The 13,993-nt window shown below is 40.8% G+C and overlaps 1 protein-coding gene across 1 annotated transcript; it reads left to right on the forward strand.

The window, feature by feature from the left end:
* Positions 1-2,139: 2,139 nt before the first annotated feature.
* LOC110972194 (cysteinyl leukotriene receptor 2-like) lies at positions 2,140-13,260 on the forward strand. Its single transcript, XM_051944758.1, is given in 5 exon segments — positions 2,140-2,270; positions 9,247-9,332; positions 9,335-9,413; positions 10,119-10,287; positions 11,603-13,260. Coding segments are annotated over 5 exon segments (966 nt in total). The 3' UTR covers positions 12,104-13,260.
* Positions 13,261-13,993: the final 733 nt, after the last annotated feature.

Below are 13,993 nucleotides of genomic sequence, written 5' to 3' on the forward strand. Positions count from 1 at the left end.
TAAAAGTTATGTTTTGTGTATTAATGAAAAAAACTTTAACAGCTAAAGCTAAATATAAGAACAAAGAGACACAAAATGACCACAAAGAGACAAAGCAACCACAAAGAGACACAAAACAACCACAAAGAGACACAAAACAACCACAAAGAGACACAAACGACCACAGAGACACAAAACAACCACAAGAGACACAAACAACCACAAGAGACAAAACAACCACAAAGAGACACAAAACAACCACAAAGAGACACAAAACAACCACAAGGAGACAGAAAACGACCACAGAGACACAAAACAACCACAAAGAGACACAAAACAACCACAAGGAGACACAAAACAACCACAGAGACACAACACAACCACAAAGAGACACAAAACAACCACAAGGAGACACAAAATTACCACATCGCACAAAACAACCACCAATAGACAGAAAACAACCATAAATAGACGCAAAATCACCACAAAGAGACACACAACAACCAGTGTTCCCTGGGTTTCTTAAGATCATGAGTAGTAGCAGTTTGGCTATGATTCACCGTCTTCAGTTTTTTGGTTTTTCATCTGTCGCTGTGTTTAGAGTGAAGCTAGTCTGGGGTCATGGAGGTCAAGCATCACAGTAAACTATCCTCCAACATTAGCTGCATTACTCAGTATTTTATTTCTGGGGGCGGATTCGTGTGGGAAAATCTCACAAAAATCGTCCTCAGTCAGCTGCTGGGAGGAGAAAAGCCAGAGGACGCTTTTACACAAACGTTTGTTTGGTTTTTAACAGTCAAACGTGTAAATTAAACCAATAAAACTGTCTCAGCTGCTGCGTTCCTGAACATGTGGATCACCTGTGAAACAAACAAGCTAGGTTTTAGCATAACAAGCTGTAGCATAGCTGTTACTTTTAATGGGAAAAATAGTGTGAAAGTGATCAAAGTTGGTTGTATACTTTACAATTTTTGTTATCTGCTGTTTTTCAGTTTATCTACATTACCTTTGCTGTAATAAACACATAATTCTACTCAACTGTTATCATGTATTTAAATCTCATTAGCATCACCTTCCACATTAGCTCATTTACTCCTCAGTTTGAAAGTCAAATGTCAGCTAGCTGTTAGCATTGTTAGCTGTTTGAGTAAGCAAGTAACACAATTAAATTAAAACAAGTAGAACCCATTTTATTTTAGTGTTGTTTTTTATGTTTTTATTCAAGAACAGAGCAAGAGTGAATATTTGCTCACCTAAGTGATGCTAACTAGTTAGCTTTGCTAATGTTATTAGCATGGCAGGCAGTTTTAGCCACACTGTGCTGTTGTTTTCAGTATATTTATATTACTATTTTCTGTTGTAATATGAAATTCATTATACTCAATTATATCCACATTCGCTAATTTACTACTCAGTCTGAAAGTCAAATGTTAGCCAGCTGTTAGCATTGTTAGCTGGTTCAGATAGCAAGTTACACAACAATATTAAAACAAATAGAGCATTTTATTTAGTGATGTGTCACATGAGGTAGTGACAAAAGTCTCATGTTAACTTTTATTCAAGAGGGACTTTTATAACAAGAGGGAAATATCTTCTAACCCTAAATGATGCTAGTTAGTTAGCTTTGCTAGCGTTATTAGCATGATTTGCACTTGTAGCCATATTGTACAAATTTTTTAATGTATTGATTGAGATCATTTGTTTTTCAGGTCTAATTTAAATGATACCTGTTTAACTCTAGCATTTTAGAAACAACAAAACATTACATGTTAGCGCATTTACTCTTCAGGCTAAATTAGCTCTCTGTTAGCTTTGTTAGCTGATTCACAACTACAAAGAGACACAAAATGACCGCAAAAAGGCATAAAGCAGCTATTTATAAATACAAAATGGCAATAAAAAACACAAAACAACTATTTATGAACACAAAGTGACCACAAAAAGGTAAAAATTGTGAAGTTTCACTGCGGTTTTAATTTGGAAGTTTTTTTTTCATCTCTCTGCTCCTCAGACTTTATTAGTTGATGATTTACATTCCTCCGTTAAACAGAATAAACAGAATAAACTCAGACCTCTGCTTTGTTTACGCCACAGCAGCAGCTTCCTGTTTGTTGTTTTTTTTGTAGATGACGGCAACGCCTCCGTCGCGCGGAGTCGCTGATGGCGTGTGTCCACGATGACGATGCCTTCAAGTACCAGGCGTACACCTTCACCTACCTGCTGGTGTTTCCTGTGGCGTTCCTCTGCAACGTCGGGGCGCTGGCCGTGTTCTTCCTGCAGAGCGGAAGCAGGTGTCAACAAACAAACAACACAAGCAAACAAACAAACAACAAACAACAATCATCTTCTGTGTTTTAAAATCTGAATCAAAACATTTTTTATAGATTAATGGTGCATTTGTGTTAAAAATATTTATTGTTGAAGAGGTTTATCTACAGAAAAAGACAGCTGAAGTTGTTTTATTTTTAAAAATGTTTATCTAATGTAAAATAACAATTAATAAATAAAAACACCACAATATTTTCTGTCAATTAATTATAGAAATATAATTTAAATCTAATATGACTTATGTGATAAATTAATGGAAAACCAAAAATCAGGAAACAAATATTTTATTTAGATTTTTAAAAATGTTTGCCAATAGGAGAAAAATGAATTAAATTATTAATTAAAAGATGTATATGTAGTAAAAAATAAACATGATAAAAAACAGGATATTTTCTAATCATTAAAATCTTATTTTAAAAAATCATAAAAGCATATTCTTCTTCTTCTTCTTCTTATTATTATTATTATTATTATCATGACTACTATTTTCATAGTGGAAAAAATAAATATAACAGAATACTGAACAGAAAAAAACTAAAGAATTTCTAATTTTCATTATATTATTAATAATATAATAATAATAATAATAATGCTTAGCTAATTAATGACATACTAACAGTAAAATAATTTATTGTTTTAAAAAGGAAAAAAGCTGCTCCTAAGGTAAAAATTAATTAATTACTTAATTAATTACTTTTTTAAGGTTGTATGCACAGGACAACATCCATCCATCCATCCATCCATCCATTCTAAAATGAAACTAAAAAACAGCACATTTTCTATAAACTCACACATACCAACAGTGGGGGTAAAAATGTACATTTTATTATTAACTTTAATTTCTATTATGTCAAAGGCGTCCCTATGATTTAGAATACAAATATTAATAAAAGTCTCAATATTTGTATTTTTATAAATCACAACAAACATGTAGCTGTAGTTTAAAAAATGTATATTTTATAATAAAAATATCAGTGAGACGTGATGCTGCAGCAGAATAAAGCGTGTTGACAGACTGCTCCCTTTATGCTGCCAGAGAATTTAAATAATTCTCTCCTGATAACGACGTGTTCAGACGAGTTCACAGTCCCAGCTTTGTTCTGCAGAATATTTACAGCCCATCTACTTCCTGGAATGTGTCTGTCACCTGCTGCTCTTCAGGTTTCAACACAGCTTCATTGTTCTCATAGTTTCAGTTCTTCCTGATATTTACTGGTTAAAGACATGCTTTCATTTCTAGAAATACTTACCTTGACCACAAGTTAAGTGTGGTGTGTCAAATATGGTGTGTCTTTTTGGTCGTTTTGTGTCTCTTTGTGGTCATTTTGTGTCTCTTTGTGGTCATTTTGTGTCTTTTGTGCAAAGGTGGGTAGAGTAGCCAAAATTTTTACTCAAGTAAGAGTAACGTTACTTTCGAAAAATATGACTCAAGTAGAAGTAGTCATTTAAAAAATTACTTGAGTAAGAGTAAAAAAGTACTTGATGAAAAAACTACTCATGTTGTGAGCAGTGGCGGCTGGTGATAAAATATTTTGGGGGGGGCACTAGCAGACGGGCATTACAACACAACAAAACAATTACGTGAACATAAATTTTGCTCTCCTCTCCTTCAGGCCAGCAAATTTATCAGTGACTTTCTGATTGAAATCTGTCATTTCACAAACAAGTCTCTTTTCCATCATATTACTGACAGGAATACTTATTACCTGATGTTTTCCATGTCCTGTTCAAACTGCTGGATGCTCACTTTTATGTGGACTGCATCTATGTTCTTCTTCTGGAGCTTGGCATAGAGGAGGTCCACATGTGCATGATGTGGTGAAAAAGTTCCAGAAAGAACTTAAAGTCCTGATGTTCCAGCAGCATGGCCATGGCTCCTGCCTCTCTGATGGTCTGGCATCAAAGTCACCTGAGTCTCGTATGTTCTCAAAACACTGAATGAGATCCTCTCTGTGCTCAAACAGTGTTGATGGCTCGGCTGTAAAAGTTCCATCTGACATTGCTGGATGTTGGCAGTCTATGGGCCACCATTTTGATCAAGAACAGCTGTACGCTTGGCTGATCTGGAAAAAATGCTGGCAAATCCACCCAGGTCAGAAAAAAATTCTCACCTTGGAAATGTGAGAGGTGGCCTGCTGCATGATCAGGTTGAGTTGGTGTGCATAGCAGTGGACATAGTGGGCATTTGGGTACACATCTTTGATTTTCCTCTGAACACCTGCAGTGGCTCCATCATACGCCTGGCAGATTAGCTTCCTTTTCTGATCCTCAGGACTGATGGCAGCAAGACGCTCTGTTAATGCAGCAGCAATGGACTCAGACGTAGCTGACTGCAGAGGAATGAATTCAAAAAATCTTTCCTGCACACTGTTTGTCATCAATGTAGCGTAGTACAAGCACAAGTTGTGCTGTGTTGAAATATCTGTTGTCTCATCTGCCTGGATTGACACAAAAACACTCTTTTGGGCTTCTTTAATTATTTGCTCCCTTGCAACAGACACATACAGTCCAGGAGCTCATTTTGGACAGTTTTTGAAGTACCCTTAAAAACAGTGGCAGTTTCAAGGTGCTCTTTCAAAGCTCCATCCAGAGAGGCAACAAAATCCACCAACCCACGAAATATCCCAGGGTTAACAGAGCTCTCACTCTCATCATGGCCACGTAAAGCCAACTCAAAGGCCCCACAAAATTTCACACAGTCTATTATCCTGGACAGTATGTGATGATTTTTGTCACCTCTTCATTGTGCCTTCTAATGCCACTCTGTAGCCCTCATCTAGTTGTTCAGCAATGCTAACAGCCAAAAACTGTAGCTTCATGCTGTTGTCAAGGTGGCTACGGCTACCTTCATGCCGTTTGCATTTTTCAGAGAGATGTTTCAGGTCTCTGACCCCCGTTGTTGTCCACAGAACTTCAGTGCCAAAACTTTGAAAAAGCAAGCAGGGAAAGCAATACAGAGCATTGCTAACTTCACATCCAGCTAGCCAGCTGTGTTTAGCATAACACAGGCGGGAGAAGCCCCGGGTGGAACTCCGTCCACGGTCACTTGCCTGCTGCTGGATTTGTAAATCAGGTTGCTCAGGTCCTACCTCCTTTATCCTTTTTTTTTCCTCCAGAACGCCTCGTAAAAGGATTATTTCGTAAAGAAACAACCAAATTTTCTTGTGCTGCCACCATCATCTTCTGTCTTGTTGTTGTGGTCTGTCTGTCTGTATGTGTCTGTGTACGCTGCCAGGTGACTTTGATTGACAGGTATCATGAACCAATCAGATCAGATGAAAAATGACCACCCAAACGCGCGATTCGCCAGAGACGGAGAGCTGCACCTGGAGGACAATCTTTAAGTAACCAATTAGAGACCAGTATTAAGTCACATGAAAGCCAAAAGTTTTAGAATGTACATGCACGCTCATTTGGCAGGCGGGTCCGTGTACGTCGCCGTCATTCTATTTTCGATTTGGGGTCAAAACACCAAAAACGGATAACGGCCGTTTCCCGTTTTTCGTTTTCAAAACAAAAATCGGAAAACGGAAAACCAATCCGTTATTTATTATTTTTATAGCCCAATATTACAAGAGTTACCCCAAAGGGCAAGCAAATCGGGTACAATGGATTTCACTGCTGTCTTATTTATTCACAGGACTAGCAGGGTGACTTAAGAAATAAATGTAATAGTCAGAACAGCACTGCCGAAGCGGTCTATCATAATTGCATGCCTCGTTTTTATATACTTTGTGAACAATCTCATCCACTATATCTGAATGTCATAGTAATAATGTGAACATCGCCACCTTCTGGGTGCTCTAGCTCAGAATACACAATTTTCAACATTAAATGTTCTTCCAGACTGGATCATCATTTGGCTGCAAAATGATGACCGGCTAACTGTCATCAAGAAATGTCAAGGCTTGTGAGGGCAGGGTTAAGGGTAAGATCCCTGCATGGACCCTACCACCAAGCTTATTAACATGTAAGAGAAGCACTATGTGTTTGTGCAGTTTAAAAACTTCAGTGTACCGCCGGCGGTACACTTACTAATTTGCATAGGAATTTAAAGAATGTCCGACGGCTGCAAACGTGATTATATAAACACTATACACCGATGGAAAGCTTAGATTCTCATGAATCCGCCGGTATAAACCACTTTCAGATGTGATTACCACAGCGGGTAATATAAACACATTTGTCCGACAAACAACGAATATCCATCCATCCTTTCTCTGTACACGGCTTCAACGTACACAGAGCGACTCACATTTCCGGGTTCATTATTACACACAGATGAAAATATTCCACAAAAAACGGCCATAATCCAACCTTGGACATCCAGACAAAACAAGTCAGTAAAATATTTCGTCCAAAACATGTCTTGAAGTCGGTATATTTACCAAGAACGGTCGTTTCAAGGAAATGCACGTCGCGATGCCCGTCCAATATTCCTGTATGTCTCGTCATTTTTTTTTTTTTTAAAAATAGAATATTAGCGATTTTTTGTACTGAAAATGGCTGGAATTGACTGCAGCTTAAAGGGTTAACAACATTTATGTTTTGATTTGGTTCTAGGAGAGTGGGTCCGTGTACGTCGTCATTTCGGATGTTTGTCTTGAAAAAGTGTAGTTAGAAAACGGATATCAAAAAATGAAATTTAACTTCTAATTTGTTTTTTGATATCCGTTTTTATTGAAAAAAGAAAATCGGAAAACGGATTGGTTTTCCGTTTTCTGATTTTTATTTTGAAAACGAAAAACGGGAAACGGCCGTTATCCGTTTTTGGTGTTTTGACCCCAAATCGAAAATAGAATGACGGCGACGTACACGGACCCAGGCGCCCCTCGCTATTGAAACGTGTAAAACAACCCCGAAAAAAACCCAATATGAATGGAAAGGCTTAAAAAAATAAAAATGAGACCCATTGTATGAGTGAACACGTGCAGATGTGTTAATTACTTTAAATACGTATTTATGTTACTGAGTCAATACCTTTTTCACAAAATCTTGATGGGGGCGGCGCCCTAGCGCCCCCTATTAACAAGCCGCCACTGGTAGTGAGTAACAGAAACATTTATTTGTCTTCTGTGCATGAATTCAATCAGACATACAATATAAATGTAAAATCAATAAAGTGTATATTCGGTCTTTTGTGGTCATTTTGTGTCTCTTTGTGGTTGTTCTGTGTCTCTTTGTGGTAAGGGATGTACATTCCTCAGGGTGGTGTTGTGGCGCTGCCCTCTGCTGTCATCAGACCAACCTCCACGTTTTCTCTGCCTTCAGCCACTCCGCTGCATCTGATGACATCAGCTACTTCCACGCAGTGCGTCTGGAGCTTGAAATCATTGTAGAAACTTTGGTATATCCCTGCTGATATGCGAACTTGCTCCTGACTCCACCATTAGACCTTTCTCGTTGACAATAAGCCCTGGATGGCTCTCTGCGTCTCCATCGCTCATCGGGAATCCATACCCACTGTTGCATCTCTCCTCAGAAACTTTCCTGGCATCGTCTGGCTGCTGTTTCCGCCTACAGGTTGCGTCCCGGTGTGTTACTTCCATTGACATACTCTGGTTTTGTGTCCCTTTAGACCACATCTGTAGCACACGATGTCCGTGCTTTCGGCGCCCCGGTCATTTTTGGATCTCTCCCTCAGCCTCATTCGCGCCTTTATCACGTTGTCATCTGGAGCTGTAGCGCATCTTCTCCGTGTCGTCATAGCTCCATAGTTTTGTTTTGAAATCAGCGAACGATATTTCCACCTCACTTTGCGTGATATGAATAGCGAATGGTTTGAATGATTCTGATTCCAGCATTTCTAAGCGCTGTGATGACTGTCTCTGCTCGTAGAACGTATTCTGCTCTCATGGTTAGACTTATGAAGTCAAGTCAGTTCAGTCGACAGGCTTATTTTACAAAGTTTACCACTGCCTGCATAATAGCCTCTCAGAATCTTCATCTGCACCTTCTCGCATCACCAGTGATAAACTGTTATCGTCTAGAAACTGTATCAGCTCGGCGTATGCGTTGAAATTTGCTCCTTGTCTTCCCGGCGTTTCATCTCCATCAGTGGGTTCATTTAAAATAATGTCCTTAAGCCCTTGTAAGCGAAGATGGCCCAAAAATTTTGCCTCCCACAGTTGATAATTCTTTTCATCACAGTCAAAATTAGCCAAGACCAGCAGCAGCCCGTCTACTCATGGTGCTAGCATAGCATGTTAGTGCTCACCAGACACGCAGTACATTGCAACATTTCTTTTGGTGGCTAGTCCCTGAATACCTTTCTCTGGGTGACCCTGGGCACAGAACCTGTTGTCAGAGATGAATTCCACAGCGATTAGTTTAGTTTAGTTTAGTCTTTATTTAAGGGACAATGTACAGAAACATTAAGCTCACATGAGTCAGAGATGTGCTGCACCAGATTATAGCTTATTAGCTAGTTTCCATCTGCAGTCCCTATAACATTAATAAATAACAGTGCTAATACAATAACAAATAAGAAAACAATAAAATAAAACACACTTCTCACTACTGTCAGACCTTCACAATCAGACAGTCAACATGTCCAATTCCATTTGCTGTGTCACATTTTACATCAGTCCATTTAGCAATATAATTTACATAGCTCTACTAAGCAGAACAACTACATTGCATCACATCAATAAGTGCACCATATTATTCACGTTTAAATTTAATACAATTAATTTAAAAAAAAATTCTGGTGAGATTCTGGTGTGGACACCCAGTGCTAGACTGGAATAATTTCAGAACAAAAACAGTATATCAACATCAACACCCCCCCATTGGCTCATTTTCATGACGTCATGAATAAAGGTCCATTTCCACAAACTGAGATCACACTTCTATAGATGTCAGCATCTCTAAACGATCTCCTGACTGTAGTTCGGTTATCATCTCAGCCTCTGACTCCATTTATTAATCTTCCTCCAGAAGCTCCGCCTCCTGCGTGGTCATGATGAACCTCGCCCTATCAGACGGCAGCTTCTCCCTCACCCTCCCTCTGAGATTGGCTTATTACATCGGGGGCGGGAGTGGATCTTCTCTGATTGGCTGTGCAGACTGTGTGTGTTCGGCTTCTACCTGAACCTGTACACCAGGTAACACATACACACACATACACACACACGCATGCACGCACGCACGCACGCACGCACGCACGCACACACACACACACACACACACACACACACACACACACACACACACAGTATGTCTTGCTATCATTGTGGGGATCTACCATTGACTCCCATTCATATCTAACCCCTAACCTTAACCCTAAACCTTAACCCAGACCAAAACAATGCCTAACCCTCAAGAAACGTTTTTGCACTTTTACTTTTTTCAGTAACAACAACATGACCAAGAAAACACTGTTTAAACTTGTGGGGACTGAAATGAGGTCCCCACAAGTGACATTGTTTTCGGTTTTCCTACAGTTGTGGGGACATTTAGTCCCCACAAGTATAGCCAGCACCTGACCACACACATGCACACACACACACACTATGGCGTCAGAATCGTTTCAAAAAGCGTGCGCAGCTATCAACTGAACGTGAAATACAACCTGCACGTTACAATGCACGCACGCACGCACGCGTAACATAATAATCATGCATGTACACAAACGTTGCTGCGAGTTGCTTTGATTGTTTTGAATCGATTCTGACGCCATATACACACACACACGCGCGCGCGCACACACACGCACACACACACGCACACACGCACACACACATACACACACACACAGACACACGCACACACACACACACACACACTAAAGCTTCGTCCTTCCTCCCCAGCATCCTCTTCCTCACTCTACTGAGCATGCTCCGCTGGTTGGCTGTGGCCCGCCCCCTCCGTCACCGGACTCTGGCCACGCCCACTCGAACCTTATTGGTCTGTCTAGGAGTGTGGCTGCTGGTGGGCGTGTCCTCTGCCCCATTCCTGTCCAATGGGGTGACACCACAGGTCAGTCTTATTTACTTCAAGAGACACAAAACAACCACAAAGACACAAAACCACAGTGGCGTGCACAGACATTTTGTGGGCAGGTGCTCAGTGGAAAAAAAAGGCACCTTGTGTGGCGTGTAGAACCACTGGCTGCCTTAATATATCCATCCATCCATCCTCTATACACTGCTTTATCCTCACTAGGGTCATGGGGGGTGCTGGAGTCTATCCCAGCTGACTCGGGTGAAGGCAGGGGACACCCTGGACAGGTCACCAGTCTGTCACAGGGCTACATATACAGACACACAATCACACTCACATTCACACCTACGGACAATTTAGAGTAACCAATTAACCTCAACATGTTTTTGGACTGTGGGAGGAAGCCGGAGTACCCGGAGAAAATCCACGCATGCACAGGGAGAACATGCAAACTCCATGCAGAAAGATCCCAGGATCAGGCCAGGATTTGAACCGGGGATCTTCTTGCTGCAAGGCAAAAGTACTAACCACAACACCACTGTGCTAACATGACACTGATTGTGTGGTCATCGTCGTCACGTTATGTTGATTAATTGATTATTATTATGGGTAGTCCAGCTTGTTAAGCAGGTGGGCAGTTGGCTAATTTAGGCACAATTGTTTAGCGCTGCATGAGACAGGCTACTTCACAACAGAGACAGATAAATACACTGTGTTTCAACTGAGGTTTATGAACAATAACTGGATTCATTTAGGTGTTACCTGGTTGGTGGCTACAGTCAGGGTGGAGATGCCTGTGGGCTGTGCAGCTGCTGCCACACATGTGTCCACTCCTCGTGTTCATGTTATGAGATAGGGTGGGGCGAGTCGTGGCATGGCACGGGTCGTGTGTGTGTGCCTCTGTGTCTGCATCTGTGTGTGTTTAATGTTTAATTGTTTTTAATAGTTGAGATGTGGAGGGCACCTGCTTGATACTGAGGGCCAGGGGCAGGTTCTTTAGCCCCATCTGGTGTCTGTGTATACCACTGCAAAACAACCAGAAAGAGACACAAAATGACCACAAAGAGATACTAAACAACTACAAAGACAGATACTTTGGACATTTTGTGTGTCTTTGCGGTGTTTTTGTGTGTTTTCCATTGTTTAAACTGTTGTTTGGTGTTAATACGAGTTCAGATGTCTAAAATCTGTTTTCTGAAGCAGAGATGACGTCAAACCATAAATAACAAAGCTCCTTTAAATAAATGAATTAAAAATCTTTTTTCCTACATTTACAATTGTTTCCTCCTTTGTATTTCCCTGTCAACACTCCTTCATGTCTTAAACTTGTGGTTCTGCTGTCGACAGGAAGGGGGTGCCGCGCTGCTTTGAGCCGTCCACTCCGTCTTCCTGGTCCCGCATCCTCATCCTGAACTACGTGGGATTGGTCCTTGGCTTCCTCCTCCCCTTCCTCACCATCATCAGCTGCTACAGCGACCTGGTTCGTCGGCTGATGTTTGGCTCCGCCCCCCGTGGCACCGGCGTCAGCAGACGCAGGCGGCTGCGCTCGGTGCACCTGGTCGCCATGGTGACGGCCACCTTCCTGGTCTGCTTCCTGCCCTACCACGCGGTGCGCTCGCTGCACCTGCACGCCGTCTGCGGTGGCTGGAGCTGCGGCGTGACGCTGCGGCTGCAGAGGGCCACGGTGGTCACGCTCTGCCTGGCTGCCTCCAACAGCGTGGCCAACCCCCTGTTCTACTACTACGCTACCAGGACCTTCAGGGACAGCATGAGAGACGCCTCGCTGCTTGCCACCAGGGGCAGCTCCTTCAGGACCGGACTGAACCGGCTCAGACGGAGGAACACCGCCTGACAATGTTTGACTAACACTGAAACCTAAAATCTAATTTATCCTCTGGGAAGGAACCAGGTGTCAATGAAGATACAGAAGATGGAAAACAGCTTTACTGTTTATTAGCTTCAGTGCTCCGTAATAGACAAAGACACACAAAACGACCACAAAGAGACACAAAACCACAATAAAGAGACACAAAACAACCACAAACACACACACAACAACCAGAAAGACACAAAACAGCTGCAAAAAAAACACACGAAACAATCACAAAGAGACAAAAAAATGACCAAAGACACAAAACAACCTCAAACTCACACAAAACAATTACAAGGATACAGAATTTTGGAGATATTGTGCATTTTTTGATGTTATTTGTCTCTGTTTTGTGTCTCTTTGTGGTTGTTTTGTGTCTCTTTGTGGTTGTTTTGTGTCTGTTTGCGGACATTTTGTGTCTCTTTGTGGTTGTTTTGTGTCTCTGTGGTTGTCTTGTGTCAGTTTGTGCTTGTTTTGTGTCTCTTTGTGAACGATTTGTGCCTCTTTGTGGTTGTTTTGTGTGTCTTTGTGGACTACTTGTGTCTCTTTGTGGACTACTTGTGTCTCTGTGGTTGTTTTGTGTCTCTGTGGTTGTTTTGCGTCCCTTTGTGGTGTTTTTGTTTGGGTTTGTGGTTATTTTTGTGTGTTTTTGTGTTTCTTTGTGTGTTTCCTCTGTTAAACTGCTGTTTGGTCTTCATACAAGTTCAGGTCTATAATCTCTTTACGTTCTGAAGCAGAGAGGATTCCTTGTATTTCAGTCCCGGCTGGTGAGCAGCGGTGTCACAGAGTAACGCTGCCCTCTGCAGGATCACTGTGGTTATTCACTGTCAACAATACAACATGGAATTGTGTTTATTTAACTACTGACTTATTATTTCACAGATTTACCATTTTTTGTTAAACTAAAGATAATAACCAGTGACATCACAGAAAAAAAATGCAAATTTACATGTTGACCAAAACTGTAAATAGTCATGACTTGATGTTCTGTATTTAAATCCACATAAAAATCATTATTTTACACTCAACTGCTGTTATGTATATGAAGTATGAAAATGGTAAATCATTGTTTTTCTTGTTTTTAAATCACGGGTAATATCAAATTAAGGCTGTTTATGGATTTACTTCATTCAAATGATCTGAAAATGTCATTATTTTACAATGTTATACAAAATTGTAATATATATATATATATACAGTCAATAGAAACTTTGAGACCAAATTTTTCAACATAATTTTTATTTTGAAGCCCGAAACTGGATTTTCTTCATATGAATCATTTGTTTAGCATATTGGCATACAGAAACAAAAATCTAAAATTTCAAGAATGATTTCAAAATAAAGAATTTCACAAAAGAAAACGGCACCTGCCAAACACAAAGTCACAACAGTCAATACCGAGTACGGCCTCCGTTTGCTTGGATGCAGGCAGCAATCCGTCGGCGCATGCTTTGGACCAGGCTTCTGATTGTGGGTTGGGAACAGCCCATACGCCTGGATACATCACTGTAGCTCAAAGCGGCCTCCACCATACCCAGTGCCCGGAGACGTTGTTCATGTGATAGACGCGGCATGATGCTGTTCACTGGACTAACAATGGTGGCCTTTTTTGGGCCTTTATATAGGCCTTCAAACCCATTCTCACATTGTGCAGATACTCACTGAGTATTGCTTGGTGTGTATTTGGTTCACTTTTGCAAAGTGACCAACCCATGTGCAATGAATCATGACAAAATGACAACTCATCATTATCTCAACTACCAGGGCACTAGATCATCAGTAAATCCACAATGAATCATTACAACCCCCCTACAAGTAGAATTCTGCGTACATTTCTACCTCAAAGTTTCTATTCACTGTCAGTATGTATAT

This window comes from Acanthochromis polyacanthus, chromosome 24 (genome assembly GCF_021347895.1).
Source record: "Acanthochromis polyacanthus isolate Apoly-LR-REF ecotype Palm Island chromosome 24, KAUST_Apoly_ChrSc, whole genome shotgun sequence".
NCBI lineage: Eukaryota > Metazoa > Chordata > Actinopteri > Pomacentridae > Acanthochromis > Acanthochromis polyacanthus.